The 26999-nt window shown below is 39.1% G+C and overlaps 1 protein-coding gene across 3 annotated transcripts in view; it reads right to left on the bottom strand.

Moving 5' to 3' along the window:
* The window catches only part of LOC149822390 (pumilio homolog 1-like), an 80264-nt gene that overhangs the window by 46553 nt on the left and 6712 nt on the right, over positions 1-26999 (bottom strand). For 2 of the 3 annotated variants that reach the window (XM_089981285.1, XM_089981287.1), the window contains exons 3-6: positions 4798-5617; positions 4154-4706; positions 3919-4060; positions 3732-3839 (exon numbers count right to left, since the gene is read on the bottom strand). In XM_089981285.1, coding sequence (XP_089837411.1) covers positions 3732-3839; positions 3919-4060; positions 4154-4706; positions 4798-5617 — 1623 coding nt within the window. The remainder of the gene's footprint in view (positions 1-3731; positions 3840-3918; positions 4061-4153; positions 4707-4797; positions 5618-26999) is intronic. The other variant, XM_089981286.1, reaches the window with a different exon arrangement.

Genomic DNA, 26999 nt, shown 5'->3' with positions numbered 1-26999 from the left:
ATTACCATAAATTATCCTAGGTGGTAACTCTCAAGTACTTCTGCAGAAGTTTGATGCATCCACGGGCCACGAATGCCTTTGGGGATTTACTCTCTTAGTCACTGACCGTCCCCTTAGGAGCGGACTCAGTCAGCCATTCGGGTTAATGAAAACACCTGACATAATAAACCCCCGGATCGGTCTCGGTTGTTTCTACGTTTCGCGTCTGTGCGTACCCACAGGCCAGTTAATATCAGAATTTAAGGAATATCTTTTTGAATAGTTGTAGTTGATTGAGACTTAAACTGCTTGAACTGCTTCGAACAATAGCTCTTTGCACATATTACACTTGTTAAAATAAATTACAACTGTATTGATTGTTTTAATATAACAATTGTTTATCTCATGAATGTCTTGCTTTATTTTCATTCTACTTATTTATTCGTGCACCTACTGGTTTGTTATGAAATTGACTCATTTCATGGGCAGGTGAGGAGCAGGACTTCACAGACGGCCGATGGCGTGGTGCAATATGGCTCAAGATTTATCTTCTTTCTGCTGGCGGCTTGGCTCTGAGTCTTTTTGAGTTTTTCTTTAGATTATTGAACTTTAGGAAGATGCTCATTTTGTAATAAACTGCAGAGTTTTAATCTATTGCCTTATTTCTTCAATTCCTTTAAGTTGTTGTTCATGTGAATTATGGTTTTTCAGCTAACGTACCCGGGATTGTTGACTTGTGCTCCTTTCTAAATGTCTTCCGTTGTCGTTTTTAAAAGTAAAAACTTTTAAATCTTTAAAAAGGTTTTTCGATAATGTTTTCGAAATCACAAGTCGAAATTTTGGGGCGTTACACCCTATATGTCTAGATCATATAGACTCGGACGATGAGTGAATTGTGGAGAAGGAAGATCTAGTATTTCCTAGTGATCCCAATTGGTTGGAGGATTCATGGTTGGATCTGAACTTCGACATAAATGTCATTGAGCATGTCTCTATTGAAAAAGTCACTTCACCTCATGATTCACAAAGTGGTTCTAGGCAAAACAAATCTTCAAAAGATTCAGGTAAAGCTATATTCCTTTTACCTTGCAATGAATATAAATGTATTTTTTAATTAGATAAAATAAGTATTTAAAACATGATTTTTTATTAAAGAAAAAAGAAAAGAAAAAAAAGTGACTGAGGATGTGGAGGAAGAAAGTGCAGATGATGTAGAGTCAGAGAATGAGGATAAAGAAAAACCTATTTATATGGATTCCTCAGATGATGACATTGAAAAATGTTAACACTTTCATTTTGAAGAGTTTTGGACAAATATATTAACATTTGGTTGTTATTGCTAACATGCATTTTCTAATTATGACATGATGTTGTTAATGTTAATTTTTTATTGAATGAATGCGCATATTTTATTTCTTAGATACTTACGTAGATCAAGTTGTTGAATTACTGTTACTTTTACATGTTAATCTCATATTTTTTCAGTATTTATTTGAGATTTTTTATTTCTTGTTAGTTGTTGCTTCATCAATAAAGCATTTTTTATTTATTTATAATTTTAAATATTTTTTATAGTTTTTTTAAGTTTTCAAAAAAAAATTTGAGGCTTACGCTTTACGCCTCGCCTCAAATTTTGGTGGAGCACCTCGCTACTCCTCAACGCTTTTCACAACATTGGTACTCTCTAACACCTTTCTCTCCTTGTTTGCAATTATAGATTTTGTCTTGTAATTCTCATCTATGGGTGGCATCATTTTGAGTATAGGTTTGTTTGCAATTATAGATTTTGTCTTGTAATTCTCATCTATGGGTGGCATCATTTTGAGTATAGGTTTTTTGATAAAAACCCATGCTTCATCGGCCCTCTCATATTCTAATATATTTTTGCATGGTTCTTCACACATACTTCCGATAAATAGGGATAAAACTTTTTCATGCCCCATTTTTCATGCCTTAATAGCCTTTTGTAATCCAAGAGAGCCTTCTCCCTCTCATTTCCCTTAAGTTCTTTGGTAACACCATCTACTCTACAAATAGATTTAGTGAGAATAGGCAGAGGTTCCGATAGGGAACCATCAACATATTTCCACAAATTTTCGCCAATCAATATCCGCTTAATAGCGGTGGCCCACATATTATAGTTTTTCTCATCAAATTTAACGAGAACAACCGTAACCACTTCCTTTTCAACCATCACACCAAAAAATGTTAGAAGACAAGAGAGAGAAAGAGAGAAGAGACAACGAATATAAAGGCATGATTCCCAAGGCAATGAAGTTCATGATCTTCTTGTTCCTCCACATATTCTTAAATGGATTCTCCTTCACTTTAAATGTACCTCTGGCTCTGATACCATATAATGAAATACAAAGAACACAAACAAATGCCTCTTATGGGCAAGTACAACACACACAAATGGAGACCACATATAGGTCAAGATACAATCAAACACAATGCCACTTATGGGCAAGAGAGAATATAAAAAAATGTATAGGATTTATTGAGAGAGAGAGCTTGAGAAGAAGCTTAACATACAAGAGGTGTTCATCCCCTATTTATACACAAAAAAGGAAAACAAGAGCCATTGGGAGTGCTGCCAACAGCTAGAAATATAGCCATTGGGAGCACTCCCAACAGCTCTATTTCAGGGCATTATAGACCTTATAATGCCCTTGATATAATGAATTAAATACAAAAAGGAAAACCCTTAAATGCCCCTAATGAACACAACTAATTAGTGAAATGACTAAAATACCCCTAATGGATTTTAATTATTACATCAAGATATATATATATATTGTATGTATGTATGTACATACACAAAACTATAAGTATATATATACTTTAACAATGATTACACAGGGGAGGTTTGTACCTAAAAGCATTTCTAGCAGCATATTGATGAAAACGTACAGTGGCCTTCATATCCAGATGGTGTGAATTGAATTGGACATGGGGTGTATTTAGTATGTCAATAACAATCTACAGCTAAAACATAATATGCACAATTTGTTGCTACTTATATCATGATTTGGTTGAACGGTTGAATATCACATTTTACATCAAAAGGAAAGATAAATAATTATCTCCCCATTTTCTTAATCTACAAGAGAATGATTTTCAAGGAAATATGGAAGGCAGTTTTTTGCAACACCCAGCGTTCATGTGTTTTCTCCCTATTTTCTTAACCTACAGGAGAATAGTTTTTGCAACATCCAGAGCAAGTGTTTTCTCCCTATTTTCTTAATCTACAGAAGAATGATTTTCAACTAAATATGGTAGTTTTTACAACACCCAGTATTCATGAGTTCTTTGCCATTTCTCTCTCATAAGCCAAACACGTCTATGAGAAAAGAACAATTGATTTATCTCTTCAAAATGAAAAACAAAATGACAAATTATATAATAAACAGTCAACAGTGAACACAAGCCCAATCAGAAGGGTGAATGTTAGAGAGCAAATAACCTAACTAGACAAATTGTGCCATTGTGGATTCAGATGGCTCTGCAGTTGGTTCTGATAGCTCATTATCAAGTCACACAAATCAATCAACTAGGCCAGTTCACACCAGTTTCATAACATATAGACCTAGGTAGCCTGTGCCACAACATATATGACATCATTTTGGCAATCTGGATTGAATCAGCCAAACCAACCAAGGATTATGAATATAACAAGTTTTGAGAAAGAGCAGGGATAAACTATAGTGAAAAAATAAAAAATGACAGTCAAAAAGTTAGAAAATAAGCACCTTCTGGATAACCCTACAGCCATACATTTGTAGACTGAGGGGCAATACATGCCCAGAAAGATTATCAGCAAGTTCCTTCCTTTGGCTTTCAGTACCATGTTCAAAAAACTGCATAAAAGTGTTAGAACTTGTCACCAACAAAAAGCTTAAAAAGAAATTCTATTGCCTAATAAGAATGGATGATTACCTTCTGAATGACATAATTTCCAAAAACATCAGTCATCAGAGAACGGGCATGAGGAATGATCTCTTGGAAAACCATGTTTTTCTCTTCATCAGTAGCCGTTTCCAGTTTCTGTTGAATGAAGCGACTCCCATACTGATCCGCACTGCAGATTGACAAAACCCTATGTCAAACACTAATGAAGTTACATGGATACAATAAAGATAACAAGACAAAGGTGAAAGTGCCCACTAAGTACCTAAATTCAACTACATGATTTGTAATCTCTGAAAGTTCAAAACATCTGGTCTTGTTACTCTTGAACTCCTCCAATAATGAGGATCCAAAATTGCCCTCCATATGTCCATCATTTTCAGAATGCCAAGATCCCATATGCCCATTTGAGCCCCTCATCGAAGAAAGAAAGTGTGGATTTCTATCAATCTGCTTGTTAGGGCTTGCAGAGTTCAATGAACCAGATAATGGACTTCCAGGGTATGGCAAGCCACGACCAAAAGCAGGACTTCCATAATACCCATGATTCAAGTTGCCAGCTTTTCCTGATGAAGTCATACCATACTGTGATTTCTGCTGAGCAAGCAATGCCTCAAAGTAAGCTGCTGTCTGAAGCTCAAGTAAATATGCATCTACATAATTCCTTCTCAATGAAAGGTTACTCATACTTGCAGCAGCCTGAGCTGCATATTCAGCAGTGCTTTGCAGGTACTGCAGATGCATTCGGTCCATCACAGACCTCTCAAGACCATTTACTACTTGGTTCCCACATCTAAAATCTTGCACATCTTTGGTACCTGTCAAACTTAATCATGTTAAAACACTTACAAGAAACAAAGATACATAAATGTTGTAACACAGATCTAGTAGCAGAAAGGAGCAAATCACCTGCACCAAAGTAATTATTGTTTATCATTGAAGGCAACATTTGATTCATGGAGAATAAGTTCAAGTCAAATCCTGGAAAGCAAGCATTTGCATCTCGATAATGAGCATTAGATCTTTCATAATTTCCAGGAGCACCTAAGCAGGGTAATTTATCAGAAGACCTCTTAAGAAGATTGAGGTTAGCAATAACTCCATCTTTGTTACGCAAATCATTACCGATTGTCTTAGACAGAGAGGACATATGCAGCATTTCAGCATCAGATCTATTTGTATGCTGCTGATGCAAAAACTCATTGTGACCATTTGGCAGATCTTGAAGAAAAGTACAATGATCTGCAAGCTCCTGTTGCAACTGAGGATGTAAACTGTTTTGATGATCAATTACTTCATTCTTGGATAAATTTAGGCCAGAGAAAGCTGATGTAACCTCTGCTTGCTTATCCATACATGAAGAAATAGTATTGAAAGAATTTGAGCTCATCAGAACCTTCTTATCAAAAGAAGCTCTTGCACCCACTGGCGGAAGACCTGGGCTTGGAACCCTGGCCACCAACTGAGGATCAGGGGTTGTACTTCTTGACAGAGAGGAACCCACAGCAGAAGCAAATGAATGAGAAATGGATGAACCCATGGTCTGAGCTCTTGGCAGGCCTACGTTATTTGTTCCAGAATGGAGACCAGCAACACTATCCAAACCATTATGTACATTTGCAAGTTGACCTCCTGGTAGAATAGCATGATCCACACCATCATCAAAGCTGTTGCGACTAACAGGACGAGAAATGTGCCCAGGCAGAGAAGGTGATTGGCAAAATTCCTCCTGCAATTTGGGTTTAACATCATTTAGCAAGCATATATATCCACCTTTCAAGTAAAACGAGAACATTCAGAAGTCAGAAGACAATAAAAGGCACCTTTCTAAAGTAGAAATAAAGATGGACATGCAACACAAAACGTAGATGATAATTACAAATAGTACATATCGAAAGTTAGATGGAACTTTGCTAGGGCAGAAAATACAAAAAATCTAAAAGCTGTAAGGGAATTTACTTTCCACACAGATATGAACAACTATTACTAGCTATACAACAAGGATATGTATTTAAAGATTTAATTACGTAGTGATATCCAATCTCCATAAGTTTGGTATGAGGATGAACCAGGGGTACAAGTTCAATGGCAATGATTGACACAAGTAAAGCAGTTATGTAATTTGAAACCTAGAAGATTACAAAACCAAATAGCATATCTGCAGTTGATTCCTTGCACATTGCCAGAAAATAATTATATCCAGTGTTTGTTAGCTATCGCAAGAGACAAAAGGATTACCGTTAAGGCTGATGCAATACCATTATGAATCTAAAAGGAATGGGGTTTATATTTAATACAATCTAGTTGGAATCTCATAATGCAAGCTGTTTTGACACAATCGAACCTTGTAGATGTGTTCAGCATGCTTTATTTAGTCAGAAACAACCATTGGATCAAGTTTTTTTTTATGAAAAAGACATTTTTTGAGTCATGAAAAGTCGGTGCATTTACAACTGTCCATTTTTTAATCACCGGAAAAAACTGCATACCGGTCAGATTCCAGCTATTCAAAGCTGGTTTCCACTAAGATCAGCATGTAGATCACATCCATGGGGTCATTTAGACCAAAAATATTGAAAAAATTAAAAAAATGAAGTTTGCTAAGTCATTTGCACATACAAACGATTGTAGCAAACTTTAACCTAAAGGAATGGACAACAAAGCCAGGTGCAGAAGTAGAAGACAATTTCCGAAGAATTTGCAAGAAATGAATTGTTTCATAAGATCTAAAAAATATTTGCTATGGTGTCTGCGTACTTTAAGGGCATGTGCAGACCTGCAGCCTGCCTCCATTTTTTAGCAAGACTACCTTGTGATATAATCCTAAAGACATCATGCATGAGACTAGGACAGAAGAATCTAGCCACAACTGTGACAACAGTTTTACCTGAATCAAATACTTAGCAATCTCTCCCATATGGAATTTCTTAAACCATAAACCACAAAGGGGAGTTTTGGGGAGAAACAAATGGCTTCGCTCAAATAAAAAACCACCGAGGGTATGGTTTCTCACAAAATAATGAAGGAGTTTTGGGGAGAAACAAATGGCTTCGCTCAAATAAAAAACCACCGAGGGTATGGTTTCTCACAAAATAATGAATGGCCTTATAGCAACTTGTTTAGATCACTCCAAATTACCAATATGAAGTTCATGCTTGATTGGTTTAAATCTGGCCACCTTCACATTTAAACTGTGTAAAGCATCAGCAAATTTATTCTTGGCACGGCTCATGTTTCAAAACTGTGCTTTTGGCAAAAATTCAACCCAGTTGATGTTGATGCCTGACTATGATATCAAATTTTTTAGGTACCCCTAGGGGACATCATGAAATACATTGGACACTAAATTACAGTCTTCCTCAACTCTCCATCCAGAGACAATGATGACTTCAAATAGTCATCAAAGTCTAGTTTGCTTAGATGTCTGGTGGATGAACACATCTCAAACTGAGAATAGATCCTTCCTATGGCAGGTTTGCTCATAATAGTTTGGTCTTTAAATCTAAGGATTTTCATCTTTTTGAAGTGCCTATTGGTTGACAACCTAGAGACTGTAATGAAACAAGGTACAATGGAACAATAGTGAAACAAACACAATGCCAACAAAGGGCTTTAATAAACTCACTTGGTCACTAATGGACCAAATACAATCTCAAGAGAGATAAAAATACCAAAACAGCACAAGAGGCATACAAGCCTATAAGATGGGAGAAAAACTCTAGAGAAAACCCTCAAATGCTTCTTAAAGCATTGAAGAATAACAAGGGAGTGAGGCTCTATTTATAGAGCCTCACTCCAACACATGGGAGGCAGTCCAGCTCTTTGGACTGCCTTCCAACAGTCATTATTATGACTGTTGGGTGGCAGTCCAACGTCTAGTTGGACTGCTGCCCAACAGTCATACTTTGACTTGACTGTTGTGCACAACAGTCAAAATATGACTGTTGGGCACAACAGTCATAGATATGACTGTTGTGCTTGAACTGTATGGCAGTTTATTTATTACAATGCTAAATTACATTTCAGTCCTTAGTGGACTGTACTATATGATAAAAGACAAAAATACCCTTATCGGGTATTTGAATACAATTTTATTTTTTAACACTCCTCAAACTTATGGGGAAATCACCGAAAGTTTGCTAAGAAGATACAAAAATTGAGGTAGTGGAAGAGCTTTGGTGAAGAAGTCTGCAATCTGAAATTCGGACTGGACATATGGCAACGTAATGGTCCCCTTCAAATATTCTTCGCGAACATAGTGACAATTCATCTCAATGTGTTTTGTTCGTTCGTGAAATGTGTGATTGTTGGCTATATATATGGCACTTTTATTATCACAGCATAGCTTTGAAGGTTCTGAGACATCAACACCCATATCGGAAAGTAGTGCTCTCATCCACACAACTTCAGTGGTTGTGGTAGCCATTGCCCTGTACTCAGCTTCCGTAGAGGATAAAGACACTTTCTGTTGTTTTTTGCATCGCCAAGAAATGAGAGAATCACCTAAAAACACACAAAAGTCAGTAGTTGAGTGACGGTTATTGGGATCTCCTCCCCAGTCAGAATCAGTGTAAGAAATAAGATTTAAAGATGAGGAAGAGGATAAGAATAGTCCTTTAGATATAGTTTTCTTGATATATCGAACTATTCTTAATACTGCACTCATGTGGACGGTTGTGGGCGCATGTTGAAATTGACTTGCAGAATGTACAGCATGCGCAATATCTGCCTTGTAATGGACAGGTACATCAACGATCCAATAAGTTGTCGATAAGGGATTGGATCACCTAATAATACTCTATCTTCAGCTCGTATTTTTGCATTTATTACTTCAGAAGTATCAGCATATTTTGTGTCTGTGATTCCTGAACGCTCAGCAATATCAGCTGCAAACTTGATTTGAGATAAAATATATCCTCTTGGTGAGTAGGCTACTTCAATTCCTAAAAAGTATCTCAAAAAACCAAGATCAGTCATATCAAAAGACTTTTTAAGTAAAATTTCAATATCTTTAATTTCCTTTTGATCATTCCCTGTGATGATCATATCATCAACATACAAAAGAATAATGGTCAATGAGGTACCTGTAGATCTCACAAAAAGAGCAGTGTCAGTGTAACAAGATTTAAATCCAAGTTTTAATATCGTACCACTGAACCGATCATACCATGCTTTAGGGGCTTGTTTAAGCCCGTATAGGGTTTTTTGAAGACGAAGAACCATGCCTTTTTCAATAGACAGACCAGGGGGAGGATCCATATATACTTCTTCATTTAAGTTTCCGTTCAAGAATGCATTTTTAACATCTAACTGGTATATCGGCTATTTTTCGAATGGATGCTATAGCAACTAGAGTTCTAACTGTAGTCATACGAGCTACTGGGGCAAAGGTTTCTTCATAATCTATACCATATTCTTGAGAATATCCTTTTGCAACAAGTCTTGCTTTATATCTCTCAAGAGACCCGTCACTTTTTGTTTTAATTTTAAACACCCATCTACACCCTATTGTCTTCTTTCCGATAGGAAAAGGTTGAATTGTCCAAGTGTGAGCCTTGTGTAATGCATCTAATTCAATTTTCATGGCTTCAACCCATTCGTTTATATTTTTGGCCTTGTTATAGTTGGATGGTTCATGATAGGAATGAATAGCTAGAAGACATGCCCTGTAGTTTGGTAAGAAGGATTCATATGAGACAAACCTACTTGGAGGCCTATGTGTCGTTCTGACCTTCTAACCCTAGTTTCTTCAGTATTTGTTAATATTGATTGTATCTGTCAAGGGCACATGGATGCTCCCCAGTATTTCGTCTAGAGTATTGAAGAAGATCTTGAGATGGTTCACTACTTGAGTCATTAATAGACTCGAAGGTTTTAATATCATTACTAATACCTTTATTGGGTAACAAATCAAATAAGAAAGCATACTCGGATTCTTCCTTAGGAACTTTAAAATCAAATCCACTGTCATTTTCTAGAAAAGTAACATTTCTAGAAACATAGAGTTTATCATTTGTTTTATCATAACATCGATATCCTTTTTTATTATCTGCATAACCAAGAAAGACATTTTATGGCTTTAGAAGAAAGTTTGTTATATTTTTCAAGAAGCACGAAGCATTTACAACCAGTGCTTTAAAACTCGCCGAGTCAACTCGTTGACTCGGCTGACTCGGCTCGGCTCGGCCCTCCAGCGAGTCAACCCGGCAAGGCAAACTCGGTTTGCCAAAACTCGGGCTTGACTCGGGCTTGACTCGGCTTGACTCGGCTTGACTCGGCCTGACTCGGCTTGACTTGGCCTGACTCGGCCTGACTCGGCCTGACTCGGCTTGACTCGGCCTGACTCGGGCGAGTTCTGGGATGTTTGAAATTTGTTTTTTGAGTTTCAAATGGTAATGATATATATACATATATGCAGTCTACTGTTTACTGTTTGTACAATCTAGTTGAAAAATCATAGGTGCAAGTTGTATCTAAGCAATCTGACCTCATATATGTGTTCAACATGGTTTATTTGCTAGGAATCACACCTTTATCATATTTTTTTATGTAAAAATATGTTTTTTTGAGTCATGAAATTTTGGCATATTATAGGCCATTGATTTGTGAAGCTCTTGAGAAACTTGCTTACATGTTGACAAACTATTTGAAAAAAAAATTGTGTTCTAATAGATTGTATGTACAATTGACTGTGTAAAAACATACATTGAAAAACTTACTCTATTGGCAAAAAAACCAGGAGATTTTTGTATGCATTTGCTTTTGTCAAATAAAAAATGGTCTATTTTGCAGTTTCAGACCTTGTTTACCTCAAAATTGGGATTGATATGAAAAATCAGATAAACTGTTGAAATGGAGAACCAGGTCTTGAGTAAGGCTAAAAGAGTCTAGTACTTTCTGCAAGCTGATGAAATGGTTTGGGAGTCGGCACTTAAACTAGCAAAATTAATGAATTTTTGCTTGTCGTGACCAACTGTTCTACATCTAATAAACTTTTAATCTTTAAACTCCCAGATTTCTGTGGCACATGACAAATTGACTGTCAAAGTGCTTGTATAGATATCAAATTCAATTATTCAAGCAAACCTCTATAGCTATAGCTCTTTGCAGTTGTTTTTATATTCGTACAGACATTTGGAGACTATGTTTACTCAAAAACATGGTTTCAGACAAATTATATATTGTTTTTCTTTTAAAATCAAAAGTTAACAAAACCCGGTCCGAGTCACCGAGTTGACCCGCCGAGTCACGAGTCAATAAAGAACGAGTCGAGTTCCGAGTCACGGGTTTTAAAACCTTGTTTACAACCAAATACCCTTAGCCTTTTTAAATCAGGAGAAATTTTAAAGAGTTTCAATAGGAGACATGTTTTCCAAAGTTTGAGAAGGCATTCTATTTATTAGATAGATTGCGGTTAGGGCAGCTTCAGCCCAAAATTACTTTGGAATTTCTTTTGAAATAAGTAGGGTTCTAGTAGTTTCAATGATATGACGATGTTTTCTTTCAGAAATCCCATTTTGTTGAGGTGTCCTAGGGCATGATTTTTGATGCACAATTCCATGATTTTTTAGATATAATTGAAATTCATTTGAAAGAAACTCTCCCCCAGAGTCGGAGCGGAAGACTTTAATATTTGTTTTAAATTGATTTTTAACTAGATTATGAAAGTTTTTAAAACATGAAAAAACTTCGGATTTGAGTTTTAGAAAGTAAATCCAAGTATGTCTACTAAAATCATCTATAAATGTAACATAGTACGAATAACCACCTTTTGACATAACAGGGGCGGGACCCCACACATCCGAATACACTAATTCAAAAATTTTATGTGTCACAGAGGTTCTAGACCCAAAAAGGTATCATTTGCATAAAGGTCTCCTCGTCTATGGCCTTGCCCAATCAGCTTCCCTGATTGGAGATCTGCACCCAACACGCCTTAGATGAGAAGAATACTTTACAACCATAGTCAGCAATTTGAGAGACCGAAAAAAGATTTAAATCCAGTTTGGGAATGACTTTCACTTTTGGAACAAAGATTTTTTTTGAAATATCATCAAGGTTTCCTAAGCTTTTGACTTTTAAAGAGGTACCATCGGCAGTTGACACACATGAGAAATATGATTTAGTGCAATCGGATAATAGAGATTCATTATGAGTCATGTGGAAAGAAGCACCTAAGTCTAGAATCCAAGAGGTCTTACATGGAGGAGACGAGGAAGAGATGGCAGCTCCGGATGTAGAAGGTGCAGCCTTAAGAAGTTGTGAGACGGCTTCTGTTATTTGAGCAAGATTTAATTCATTGAAACTGCCCCCTTTTCTTGATTCTTGAGGTTCTTCACTTAAGGCGGCCACCTTTTTAAATTTGGGACATTCCGGTCTTATATGTCCGGGTTTCTTACAATGACAAATAATTTTTCCTTTGTATCCTCCTCCATTATGTCCTTCCCCATTGAACTTCTTCTCAAAGTGGGGTGGTTTATATGTTTTCACAAAATATTCGGGTCTTGCCATGGCAAGGACCTCATCATTAGACTTGTGCATTCCAAGTCTTGTCTTTTCTTGACAAATTTGAGCAAGGGCCTCACTTATAGAAGGAGAAGTGATCCTATGAAGTAAGGAAGATCTTACTTGCTCAAATTCCGGTCGAAGGCCATAAAGAAAGGAGAAAAGATTTTCTCTTTCGATTTGGGTCATTCTCATATCAATAGCCGAACCTTCCCATTTTGGTTCCAACATGGCTAATTCATCCCAAATAGGAGAAAAAATACCGTAAAAATCTCTTACACTTTTATCTCCTTGTTTTGAATTACGTACCTTGTCTTGGAGATAATAAAGTCTAGCCATATCCTTTTGGATAAAGGTACTTCTTAGAAAGCTCCATGCGTCACATGCCTTCTTGAATTTGATGATATTGGTGGCGATCTTGAACTTCATGGTATTCATAAACCATGAGAGTATGTGTGCATTGCTTGCCTCCCAATCTTCCAATTTATTTTGGAATTCTTCCAAGGCTTTTTCTTTTTCTTTTTCTTTTTCTTTTTCTTCTTCGAACAAGGCTTTGACTTGATCTCCTTCTCTTCTAGTCAATTTAAGTTGTGGTTCACTAGTAGAACCACTAACAAAACCCCACAATTCTTTTCTTTGATATGATTCTCCATATCAATAGGAATATGAATGGAGTAGGGATTGTTATGAGTCGTGAGTTTATAGATAATGTAGTTGAGGTCCGTAGGAAGGGTGATAGGATTTTACTTATTAAATTAGTATTAGGTTCGGATATTATTAATATTATTAGTGTTTATGCACCTCAAGTAGGTTTAGATGATTCCATTAAGCGTCAATTTTGGGAAGATTTAGATAGAGTAGTACAAGGGATATTTTATGGAGAAAGGCTTTTTATCGGCGGTGACCTTAATGGGCATGTAGGCATTAGTAGGGATGGATTTGAGAGTATCCATGAAGGCTATGGCATAGGAGAAAGAAACGAAAGTGGAGAAAGGATTTTAGATTTTGGTTTGTCCTATTATATGATCTTAGCAAACACTTGGTTTAGGAAGAGGGAGTCTCACCTAGTAACATTTAAAAGTGGGATTAATACGAGTCAGATAGATTTTTTCCTACTTAGAAAGAGAGATAGGGGTTGTTGCATCGATTGTAAGGTTATACCGGGAGAAAGTGTAGCTACACAACATAGAGTCTTAATTTTAGATCTTAGAATTAGACAATGCCGCAAAAGGGATAGACATAGGATAGATCCTAGAATTAAGTGGTGGGCACTGAAAGAAGCTAAACAAGGAATGTTTGTAGAGCAGGTAGTTAAGGAAGTTGATTGGTGTCTCGAGGAGGATTCAGAATCAATGTGGAATAAGATAATGGGTGGCATGAGAAAGGTGGCTAAGGAGGTATTGGGTGAGCCTAAAGGCGGTGCACCGCTAGGTAAGGATACATCGTGGTGGAACGAGGATGTCAAATTAGCTATTAAGGTTAAAAGAGAGTGTTATAGAAATCTAAGTAAGAGTCGTGATAATGAGAATTTGGAGAAGTATATGATAGCAAAGAAGGAAGCTAAAAAAGTAGTTCGGAACGCGAGGGATAAGGTATATAAGGAGGTTTATGACAAGTTGGATACCAAAGAGGGCGAGAAGGATATTTATACGCTTGCAAAGATGAGAGATAGGAAATCGAGGGATCTGGGTATGGTTAGATGTATCAAAGATAAAATGCAAAGGGTTTTAGTCAAAGATGAGGAGATTAAGGAGAGATGGAAAGATTATTTTGATAAGCTATTTAATGAAAGACATGCTCAAAATCTTGGAGACTTCTCCATTCCTTTTCATGAGATGAATCGTGATTTCATGTGCAAGATTCAAAAGAAAGAAATTGCAGAGGCTTTGAAGAAAATGAAATGGCAGTTGGCCCGGATGGTATACCTATCGAGGCTTGGAAATGCTTGGGAGAGAAAGGTTTAGAATGGTTGAAAAATCTTTTTAACAAGATTTGGCGGACAAATAAGATGCCTAATGAGTGGAGGAAGAGTACTTTGGTGCCTCTATATAAGAATAAGGGTGATATACAAGATTGCACAAACTATCGTGGTATAAAACTCATGAGTCATACTATGAAACTTTGGGAGAGGGTGATTGAGTCTAGGTTGAGGAAGGTTGTCATGATATCGGAGAATCAATTTGGTTTTATGCCTGGAAGATCAACTATAGAAGCTATACATCTTCTTAGACAACTTATTGAGAGAAATAGAGAGAGGAACAAAGATTTGCATATGGTTTTTATTAATTTGGAAAAGGCATACGATAGAGTACCTAGGGACGTTCTCTGGTGGACAATGATGAAGAAAGGTGTTTCTCTCAAGTACATTAGTATAATTAAGGATATGTATGAAGGAGTAGTTACCAATGTCCGCACTTGTGGAGGGGTGACAACCAATTTTCCTATAACGGTTGGGTTACATCAAGGATCTGCTTTAAGCCCTTTCCTATTTTCTATAGTGATGGATGAGCTTACGAGATCAATTCAAGAAAATGTGTCGTGGTGTATGTTGTTTGTTGATGATATTGTTTTGATTGATGAGTCTAGAGCTGGGGTTAATGCTAAGTTAGAATTATGGAGACAGACATTAGAAGCAAGAGGTTTTAAGTTGAGTAAGAGTAAAACAGAATACATGGAATGTCGGTTTAGTAAGCAATGAAGTAGTGATGGGAGTGTAGTGAAGCTTGGTGAGCAAGAAATACCGGTGGATGATTGTTTCAAATAATTTGGGATCTATCATTCAAAAGTATGAAGAAATTGATGGAGATGTAAATCATAGGATAAAGGTTGGGTGGATGAAATGGAAAAGTGCAACTGGAGTGTTGTGCGATCGTAGAATGCCATTGCGGTTGAAGAGAAAGTTTTATAAGACGACTATTAGGCTCGCTTTACTATATGGTACAGAATGTTGGGCTGCCAAGAGACATCATATTCAAAAAATGAGTGTAGCTGAGATGCGTATGTTGAGATGGATGTGTGGAAATACAATAAAAGATAAGATTCAGAACGAGGAGATACGTAAGAAAGTAGGCGTTGCACCCATTGAAAATAAGATGAGAGAGAATCGTTTATGGTGGTTTGGACATATTCGGCGAAGGCCTAATGATGCTCCAGTTAGAAGGATGGAAAAATGGGAAAATATATTAGTTAAAAGAGGTCGAGGTAGGCCTAGGAAGACATGGATGGAGGTGATAGGAAAGGATATGAATGCTTTGAACCTCACCGAGGACATGGCATTGGATAGAAATGATCGGAGGAGAAGGATTCATGTGGAAGACCCAGAATGATTTTCTTTTTTGGTTCATATCGCCGACCCCAATTGTTTTGGGATGAAGGCGTAGTTGTTGTTGTTGTTGTTGATATGATTCTCCATAGTCGTCGCCCACATCAAGTAGTTGTTTTCATTGAGTTTGTAGGTGATGACGGTGGCGGACTCTCTTTCTCCCATAATGAATACTTAAAGTTTAAAATAGAGGAGATAGGGAATGATCAATGATCGAAGAACACTTCCTTCACGAGATTCTCCTTCTTTGAAGAGCCTAGCTCTGATACCATGTAATGAAACAAGGTACAATAGAACAATAGTGAAACAAACACAATGCCAACAAAGGGCTTTAATAAACTCACTTGGTCACTAATGGACCAAATACAATCTCAAGAGAGATAAAAATACCAAAACAGCACAAGAGGCATACAAGCCTATAAGATGGGGGAAAAACTCTAGAGAAAACCCTCAAATGATTCTTAAAGCATTGAAGAATAACAAGGGAGTGAGGCTCTATTTATAAAGCCTCACTCCAACACATGGGAGGCAGTCCAGCTCTTTGGACTGCCTTCCAACAGTCATATTTTGACTGTTGTGCTTGAACTGTATGGCAGTTTATTTATTACAATGCTAAATTACATTTCAGTCCTTAGTGGAATGTACTATATGATAAAAGACAAAAATACCCTTATTGGGTATTTGAATACAATTTTATTTTTTAACAAAGACTTGTACTGGCCTTAGCTTTATTCCACTTGAGGCCCAAAATTTTTGGACCTGTTGAATCCTTCTGTCTAGCCCGTCCATGACTTCATGTTGAAACTAGAAAATTTTCCCAGCATCAACAGGAAGAAAGATATACGCAAAAAGTATTGGGTTATCAAAGAAGACTGGAACAAATGGCTCCATTCTAGATTTCCCTTCAGATGGGATATCAAACACTTCTGCGTTGGAGAGAGTAGGTAGCTCTTTTAGTCCAACTTGACCCTTTTGTCGTCTTCAGTAAACTTAGGGCTTGTTTGATCCCCTGTCCCCGCGCGATTTCGGATGGAAATCACGCTAGGAACAAGGTGATGAAACAAACCTTGAGCGCATGGAACGTGTCTGCTGCATCCTTATTCCACTGTTATTTTCGTTCGACCCTCCCTGTTACGAAAAGAACATGGACGGCGCGAACGGTGTAATAAAAAAATTGAGCGAGGGTGGGGGGTACCCCCGATGCCGTCTCATTTTGCCCCCTCCCGTCTTTGCTCCTCTCGCTCCCATCCCCGACTCTCTCTCTCCAGTGCAGCCACCGGATAGCGAGAGCCTGACGGTTGGCGGCCTGGAGCCTATGTCACATGGGTGCGGGTGCGGGTGCAGGGATTCGGCACTTCCAAAAAACCCGGGTGCGGCAAGGGAAAAAATGTAAAATCTATATATATAAGGGGGTCCGGGGGTTCCCCCGACGCGGGTTTTTTCAAATTTCATTTTATATACAGTTGCATGATAGCGCACCCATCTCGTCAGGAGAACAGTGAATACTAATAGCCAGCAAGGCTACCACCATCATTATCATTTATTATGGAGAGAGAAAATCCTTTACGAAAAAGAAGGATGAGCAAGGCTACCACCATCATTATCATTTATTATGGAGAGAGAAAATCCTTTAAGAAAAAGAAGGATCAGCAAGGTTACCACCATCATTATCATTTATTATGGAGAGAGAAAATCCTTTACGAAAAAGAAGGATCAGGATTGAAAAGGCAGGAGCAGCAGCATCTGTCAGCAGAATTTTTTTTTTAAAATTCCGCAGCCCATTTCATAGGGCAAATTTTTTTTAAAAAAAAACCCAAAAAAAATGGACCTAAATGATCCTGGGTGCGGTCAACGCACCCAGGATCGGGTTGATCGCACTCGCGTCGAGTCGCGTCGACGCGGGTGCGGCACCCTGCTAGCCGAATCCCTGTGACATAGCCTGCAGCGAAAGCTCTCTCTCTCTCTCTCTCTCTCTCTCTCTCTCTCTCTCTCTCTCTCTCTCTCTCACTAATTAGGGTTTTGAATCAAATATTTTCTTTGATTAGGAACTTTTTTCTTTGATTAGGTTTTGAATCAAATTTCTTTAATTAAGGCTTCTTATAGTTCATTTCATTAAGGGTTTTCTTGTATTTGATTAAAGTTGTTTTTCTTTGAATTTCTTTGATTAGGGTTTGAATTAGGGCTTTTTATGTTTAATTTTGTGGTTTATTTTTCTTGTAGTTTAGGGTTTTTTTGGTTTATTTTTCTTGTAGTTTAGGGTTTTTTTGGTTTATTTTTCTTGTAGTTTAGGTTTTGTAGTTTAGGTTATTTGGTTTATTTTTCTTGTAGATTAGGGTTTTTTGGTTTATCTATGAATTATTTTCTTGCATTTTAGGGTTTTATGATATATTTATGTTTTTGTATTTATATTTTTATTGTAGTTAATTTGATTAGGGCTTTTTATTTGATTTTCTTTTATTAGGGCATTGAATCAAATTTTTTAAATTAAGGCTTTTTATAGTTAATTTGATTAGGGTTTTCCTTGATTTGATTAGTGATTTTTTTTCTTTGATTTTATATGATTAGGGCTTTGAATCATTTTTTAATTAAGGTTTTTATAGTTAATTTGATTAGAGATTTCTTGTATTTGATTAGGGAATTTTTGTTTCTTTGGTTAGGGTTTGAATTAGGGCTTTTTTATTTAATTTTTTGGCTTATTTTTCTTATAGTTTAGGGTCTTTTGGTTTATTTATGATTTATTTTATGGCATTTTAAGGTTTTATGATTTAATAGGGTTTGATAATTTGATTTTTTATAGTTAATTTGATTTTAGGATTTGATATTTTTATGATAAACTTTCATAATTAGATGTGATATGACATTGATTAAATCATTTATATATAAAAAATATCAATTATTATTTTTCTCAAATTGTAAATAGTTTTTAGTTTTTAGATCCAATCCGAGATCCATATTCATGACTAAAATCCAGAATAAACATGACACTCATATGGTCGCACGAATCGAGTCTTATGATCCAAAACAAAGTTATCCGACCCATTATCCGTGTGTGTTCATGTTGTCCACACAGAGCGTAAAACAAACGTTAGATAAAAGGAGCACAGCCTCTTGTACAGTCGAAACAAACATTGGACTTGGTACAGTTGTTATAGAACGAGTATTCTGTCTGTTTTGTTTGTTCATGTCGTCCAATCCTAGACAAGCCATCAAACAAGCCCTTAGCACCTACACCCAAAGATCCTTGAACCAGTTTCTAAAGGAAGTTCTGTTAGATTTGGCAGCGTTGAGCCCTCAGGTCACAAGAGAGAGAGCATATGAGAAAGCTCTAGGGGACATCCCCACAGGTATATTTATAGGAGCCCTAAGGTCACAAGAGAGAGAGAGAGAGTGAACACAATGGGTCATTCCTCTATTTTTCCATACACTAGAGGACGCCCTTATGTATCTATTTATAAAAGAGATATATACAAGAGTTTGTATTACAAGAGGATTGATATACAAGAGTTTATATTTCAGTAAAACTGGTGTAGCACTATGACCAAAATACCCTCAGCAGGATCCCACCTAGAGTCCTAGTCATAAAGGGACTGGTATGCCTTAATGACCAAAATACCCTTAACGTCTTTATCCTTAACACTCCCCTTCAAACTGCACAAGGGTCAAGACCATGGACAGTTTCTTTTTAAAGTATCCAATGACGAAATAAGGGTAACGGTTTGGTGAAAAAGATCAACCACTTAATACAACAACAACAACAACAACAACAACTACGCCTTCATCCCAAAACAATTGGGGTCAGCGATATGAACCAAAAAAGAAATTCATTTTGGGTCTTCCACATGAATCCTTTTCCTCCAATCATTTCTATCCAACGCCATGTCCTCGGTGAGGTTCAAAGCATTCATATCCTTTCCTATCATCTCCATCCAAGTCTTCCTAGGCCTACCCCGACCTCTTTTAACTAATATATTTTCCCATTTCTCCAACCTTCTAACTGGAGCATCATTAGGCCTTCGCCGAATATGTCCAAACCACCGTAAACGATTCTCTCGCATCTTATTTTCAATGGGTGCAACACCTACCTTCTTACGTATCTCTTCGTTCCGAATCTTATCTTTTATTGTATTTCCACACATCCATCTAAGCATCCGCATCTCAGCTACACTCATTTTTTGAATATGATGTCTCTTGGCAGCCCAACATTCCGTACCATAAAGTAAAGCGGGTCTAATAGTCGTCCTATAAAACTTTCCCTTCAACCGCAATGGCATTCTACGATCGCACAGCACTCCAGTAGCACTTTTCCATTTCATCCACCCAACCTTTATCCTATGATTTACATCTCCATCAATTTCTCCATACTTTTGAATGATGGATCCCAAATATTTGAAATAATCATTCACCGGTATATCTTGCTCACCAAGCTTCACTACACTCCCATCACTACTTCGTTGCTTACTAAACCGACACTCCATATATTCAGTCTTACTCTTACTCAACTTAAAACCTCTAGCTTCCAATGTCTGTCTCCATAATTCTAACTTAGCATTAACCCCAGCTCTAGACTCATCAATCAAAACAATATCATCAGCAAACAACATACACCACGGTACATTTTCTTGAATTGATCTCGTAAGCTCATCCATCACTATCGCAAATAGGAAAGGGCTTAAAGCAGATCCTTGATGTAACCCAACCGTTATCGGAAAATTGGTTGTCACCCCTCCACAAGTGCGAACATTGGTTACTACTCCTTCATACATATCTTTAATTATACTAATGTACTTGAGAGAAACACCTTTCTTCCTCATTGTCCACCAGAGAACGTCCCTAGGTACTCTATCGTATGCCTTCTCTAAATCAATAAAAACCATATGCAAATCTTTGCTCCTCTCTCTATATCTTTCAATAAGTTGTCTAAGAAGATGTATAGCTTCCATAGTTGATCTTCCAGGCATAAAACCAAATTGATTCTCCGATATCATGACAACCTTCCTCAACCTAGACTCAATCACCCTCTCCCAAAGTTTCATAGTATGACTCATGAGTTTTATACCACGATAGTTTGTGCAATCTTGTATATCACCCTTATTCTTATATAAAGGCACCAAAGTACTCTTCCTCCACTCATTAGGCATCTTATTTGTTCGCCAAATCAAGTTAAAAAGATTTGTCAACCATTCTAAACCTTTCTCTCCCAAGCATTTCCAAGCCTCGATAGGTATACCATCTGGGCCAACTGCCCTTCTTGATTTCATTTTCTTCAAAGCCTCTGCAATTTCTTTCTTTTGAATCTTGCGCATGAAGTCACGATTTATCTCATGAAAAGGAATGGAGAAGTCTCCAAGATCTTGAGCATGACTATCATTAAATAGCTTATCAAAATAATCTTTCCATCTCTCCTTAATCTCCTCATCTTTGACTAAAACCCTTTGCGTTTCATCTTTGATACATCTAACCATACCCAAATCCTTCGATTTCCTATCTCTCATCTTTGCAAGCCTATAAATATCCTTCTCGCCTTCTTTGGTATCCAACTTGTCATAAACCTCCTTATATACCTTAGCCCTCGCGTTTCGAACAACTTTTTTAGCTTCCTTCTTTGCTATCATATACTTCTCCAAATTCTCATTATCACGACTCTTACTTAGATTTCTATAACACTCTCTTTTAACCTTAATAGCTAATTTGACATCCTCGTTCCACCATGATGTATCCTTACCTAGTGGTGCACCGCCTTTAGACTCACCCAATACCTCCTTAGCTACTTTTCTCATACCACCCGCTATCTTATTCCACATTGATTCTGAATCCTCCTCGAGACACCAATCAACTTCCTTAACTACCTGCTCTACAAACATTCCTTGTTTAGCTCCTTTCAGTGCCCACCACTTAATTCTAGGATCTATCCTATGTCTATCCCTTTTGCGGCATTGTCTAATTCTAAGATCTAAAATTAAGACTCTATGTTGTGTAGCTACACTTTCTCCTGGTATAACCTTACAATCGATGCAACAACCCCTATCTCTCTTTCTAAGTAGGAAAAAATCTATCTGACTCGTATTAACCCCACTTTTAAATGTTACTAGGTGAGACTCCCTCTTCCTAAACCAAGTGTTTGCTAAGATCATATCATAGGACAAACAAAAATCTAAAATCCTTTCTCCACTTTCATTTCTTTCTCCTATACCATAGCCTCCATGGATATTCTCAAATCCATCCCTACTAATGCCTACATGTCCATTAAGGTCACCGCCGATGAAAAGCTTTTCTCCATAAGATGTCTCTTGTACTACTCCATCTAAATCTTCCCAAAATTGATGCTTAATGGAATCATCTAAACCTACTTGAGGTGCATAAACACTAATAATATTAATAATATCCGTACCTAATACTAATTTAATAAGTAAAATTCTATCACCCTTCCTACGGACCTCAACTACATTATCTATAAACTGACGACTCATAACAATCCCTACTCCATTCCTATTCCTATTTATTCCTGTATACCAAATCTTATATCCCCAAGGTTCTATCACTTTAGCTTTCTCACCTACCCATTTGGTCTCTTGAAGACATAAAATATCAATCTTTCTCCTACACATAACATCTACTAACTCTACCAACTTACCAGTTAAAGACCCTATGTTCCAAGTGGCTAACCTAATTTTATGGTCTTGGACTAACTTCTTTACCCCCACCCGTCCAACAAAGCGAGGGAACCCTTGCCTATTTGACACCACACCCGGGCGCCGGTGTGACGCGTCGCTTCTGGGCGACGACCTAGCAACCCTTGCACATTTATCACTGCCTCCGGGCCTAGAGAGTACAGCGCGTCGCTCAGTAGGGAACGCCCCAACGAAATTCTCATATTGGTTCATTTTCATAGGATATGACAAAGTTTTTATGCTGGCTGTCACAGGCCTACCGCAACCCTCCTCCTTTATCCGGGCTTGGGACCGGCAGTGTATAACTACACAAGATCAACCACTTAATGTTCTCCAAAAATAAAATGTGGTTGTACTTCCTTATCTTCCACTCGTTCGCCAACTAAATGTTGATCCAACTCAACATGCTTCATCCTCCCATGTTGAACAGGATTAGTTGCAACTGCCACTGCAGTTAGATTATCACAATATATGAGAGGTTTATCTATCTGCTGCCTTATGGTCGAGAGTACGTGACAAATCCATAAAATTTCAATTATGGCTCTAAATCAGCCTCCGTACTTGATCTGGCTAATGTTCTTTGTGTAGAGCCTGTAAAAAAATCATGTCAGACACGTGTCGGACACGTGTCGGGGTTGGTCTGTCGTGTCGGATCCGAGTCTGACCCGAGCCCGACCCGGCTTCTCGAAGGATCGAGAGCCTGCGCCTTTTTAAAGATGCAGGCTGTGAGACGAGGGGCAAAACCCTCGCCCCTTCTCTCTCCTCTGCTCCACCTACCGTCTCTGGCTCCTTCCTTGCAGACGTCGGCGACCAGAGCCGCTGATGACCTCCTGTCAGCGATGCTCCCCGATGCCTTTCTCTCCCTCTCCTCCTGCATCTCGTTCCCCTTTTTCCCTCTGAGTTTTCAGCAACCGCGGCCTCTGGCGATAGTGCTGCGGACATCCTCACCCCGACCTTCCACTTTTATCGCAGCCCTCCACCTGGTGTTTCGATAGGCCCCAGCAACGATCACCATCGTCGGCAACCACCTCAGTCTGACAGCCCCCTGCGAAGCGACCCCCGACTCCTCTCTTCTACGGCCACCTAACGTCGGCAAACCCGAGAGCATCTTCTCTGTCGTTCGCTCTCCTCTCTACGTGTTCGCCCTGCTCCATCGCATCCTTTCCCCCTGCGAGTCTCGATGATGAGTCCCTCCATTTTCGACCTCGTCGGCCACCTCCTCTCCTTCCTTCGTCCCTTTTCACCCATCGAAGGAGGTCCCGACGCTGCCGCCATCGCCTGTGCCGTCCCTGGACTCCCCCGTCGCGGTCGTCTTTGCAGGTAACTCCCCTTTCTCCCGTTTGTTGGCGGTGGACCAGAGCCACGATGGTGGCTCTGGGTCTGCTAGGGAGGGAGGTGTTGAGCACCTCTCATCCTCGTTGTCTTCTTCTTTTTCTCCCCGTCTTTGCAGCGGAGGGGTCGGGTCCCTCCCTGTTGTCTTGATTTCACAGGGGAGCCCCTCCTTGGTGCCTTGTTTCCGCAGGGGAGGGGTTGAGCCCATCCCTGCCTTTTCGTTTCCACATGGTAGGGGGCGAGCCCCTCTTTGCTGCCCCTCTCTCGCATTCGGCGCGCCTGCTGCCCCTGACTTGCATGCCCACTTGTTCGGCCGTTGTGTTGGCTAGTGGGTAGAGCTGCTGAAATGTTGTGCATGCCTTGGCATGAGTGGTGCTTGGCTTCTCAGCATGACCATCATGCACATGTCCGTATGCACGACTAGTGCTTTTCAGGTCTCTGCGTTCGCTTTCCCCTTTGTCGCAGCAGAATCGTGTCTCTTCTCGTTGTTGGCAGGGCTCTTTGTGCCTATTGCCAGAAGGCTTGGACATGCGGTTTGTCGGGCCACACTGCAGTATACTGTAGTGTGTTGTTGTTGTTGGTTCCCTTACTGCTATGTGGACCTTCGGATGTTCGATATGCGTTGGGTCAGGTAGAGAGTCAAAAAAACTCTCCTTCCTGACATTTCTGGTGACAGAATCGACGGATGACACTTCTCAATGGCTCGGCCTTTGGGTTAGTACTGCGACGTTTGCAAGGGACGCTCCTTGTCTCTGTCTTATCAGGTCTGTCTGGGGCTGGGCCCCCTGCCGCTGCAACCCGTCTGACAGAGCAGAGCCTCCTGTCCCTTTTTGTCTCCCTGCCTCTGTCATTTCTTACCTCTGCCACTGCTTGTTGTCAGTGGTCAGCAAGGCCCTGTCAGGGGGGCCTTTGTTGTTCTAGCAGGCAGGGAACTCAGGATACCCTGCCTTGCTGCCTCTGCTGCTTTTCTGCATGGAGTTGAGCTCCCTGTCTGTAGGATCCGGTACCACTGTTGGTATTATCGGACCCCTCTTATTTTAATCATGTCATGGTAACGCTTTTATGCTCGCAGGTTACACAACGGAGCCGACTCGCTCTCTGTAGCTTGAGCCCAAGCTTACCCACGTCGTAGGCTTACGAGGATCGCAACCCCTCAAGGTAGGGGATTCTTGCGTAAAAGGACAATGAACGAATAAATGCTAAAATAAGGAAAGATAATTAAAAATGAAAGAGGACAATGATATATGTATACGTATAAAATATATACGCATGTCTTTTAACTCAAGGACGCGGTTTCGCGATTCTTGTCCTCTTTATTTTCCTTGCACTTTACTTTTTTGTTGCCCCGCGCTTTATACGTCACGGCCTTTACGTTTTGTCTCTTTTAATTTTTGCACTTTCCTTTCTTTTGCCCCACGCTTTATGCGTCAAGGCTTTCCTTTTTGTATGCTCTCCTATCTTGCATATTACTTGCTTACATGTCTAGTTAACCGAGGTACAGTTTCGTACCTCGTGCACTGCCTTGGGTATGTCACTTGCTTGTGTGTTTGATTGGTTGAGGTACGGTTTCGTACCTCGTGCATTGCTTTCAGTAATCACGTAGTTGCTCGGTTGTTTAGTGGGGTACCTTTTCGTACTTTGTGCATTGTTTCTGAGGTTTTGTGCTCAACACGATTTTGCACTTTGGGAATCGATCATACTTTATCATCGCACTGTAACGTGCACGTGCTTACTCTTTTATTAGCTTGCACTCATTGAGTGCAGCTTCGAGCGTATTTCAACCTATTCTTTTGTCTTAAAAGGCATGATGCACACTTATGCACTTGGTTCTCCAAAAAGGATAACTTTTAGGTACCAACCTATTTTCGAAATGTATTGTTTCATAAAGCAAATTTTGAAGGCCTTTTGCGAGATAGCGGCTGGATCTCCCAAATCGATGTGTTTGGGAGAAGTGTTTACAACTTCAGTTCGCGTATCTGATACAACTCGGATAACCCTGTTTAAGGGCATGTGCATAACATGGGCGAAGGTTCTACTGAGGAACATGCGTCATCGCTAGACCAGTGCGAGACCTAGTTATTGGGTTTTCTGGCCAACTAAGATAGTTAGCATTTTTCCTTCCTTCGCGAGACGATTGTTGATGGATTTCTTTTGAGAAATCCATGTCCCTATCCTCGTAGTCGTACCCTTAGTCATGTACAATATGTTTGAACTACGAGGAGCAGGAGGAGAGGTTTGTAGTAACCTCGAGGCGTGTTTTGACACTTTCTATTAATCATGTAATATCGATGTTCGCCGAACAAGCAAGAGGCTCGTGACTATCTAAAAGACCTCAGCATGACAAGTTTGAACTTGAATGGTTACACCATATCTTATCGACAAAGCATTGTTGTGGGGATTTTCTTTTGAGAAATCCATGCCCTTCTCATCGTAGTTGTACTTTTGAACAGGTATTTTGCGTACTACGATGAGTAGGATGAGAGGTCTATGTTTACCTCAACCTGCAATGGCACATGTTTTAGATCACAAAATGGTGATGTTGTTACCCTCACTATGAGTTGACCCCTCTCATCGCGGTTGTACTTTTGAACAGGTATGTTACGTGCTTCGGTGAGTAGGATGAGAAGTGTGTGGTTGCCTTGAACGTGCATTGGCACGTATAATTCACTAAATGATGACTATGCGCCTTCACAGGCAAGATGCTCGAGTGGGTCAAAGGACCAGAGCATGTAGAATGGGACGACGGTTAAGAAACCCCCCGTCGTGCTCATTCGACACGGTTCATCAAGAGAGATGATGGATGGTAGAAAACTTCGATGGACAGGTCCTTTAATGGCAGTTACGGACAAAATACTCGGATTCTTCAGTCATCGGAGTTAAGGAAAATGCTACAAAGATAGCCTTCAGGCCACTTCTACAGAAGTTTAGATGCATCCACGGGCCACTTATGTCTTTGGAGATTTACTCTTTTGGTTGGCCGTCCCGTTAGGAGCGGACTCAGTCAGTCATTCGGGGTATCATAAAATACATAGCATAATAAACCCCCAGATCGATCTCGGTTGTTTTTACGTGTTGTGCCTTGTGCGTACCCACAACGACCAGCTAATAATCAGAACAAAATGTAAAGTATTCACATTATTATGAAATGTGCGTATTGTGATGTGAATTGCTTGTTTCCTCTGTAGTTCAGTTTTCTACTTGTTGAACTATGCACGCCTGTTGTGGCGCTGCTCTAGTTGGTTAAATTGCTTACGCGGTTTCTTGCTAGTGATAACTAGCTGCTC

The sequence above is a fragment of the Nuphar pumila genome, chromosome 11 (genome assembly GCF_984573655.1).
Source record: "Nuphar pumila chromosome 11, dmNupPumi1.hap1.1, whole genome shotgun sequence".
Taxonomy (NCBI): domain Eukaryota; kingdom Viridiplantae; phylum Streptophyta; class Magnoliopsida; order Nymphaeales; family Nymphaeaceae; genus Nuphar; species Nuphar pumila.
Note: the sequence above shows the minus strand (reverse complement) of the source record. Positions and strands in the feature narration are given on the sequence as shown.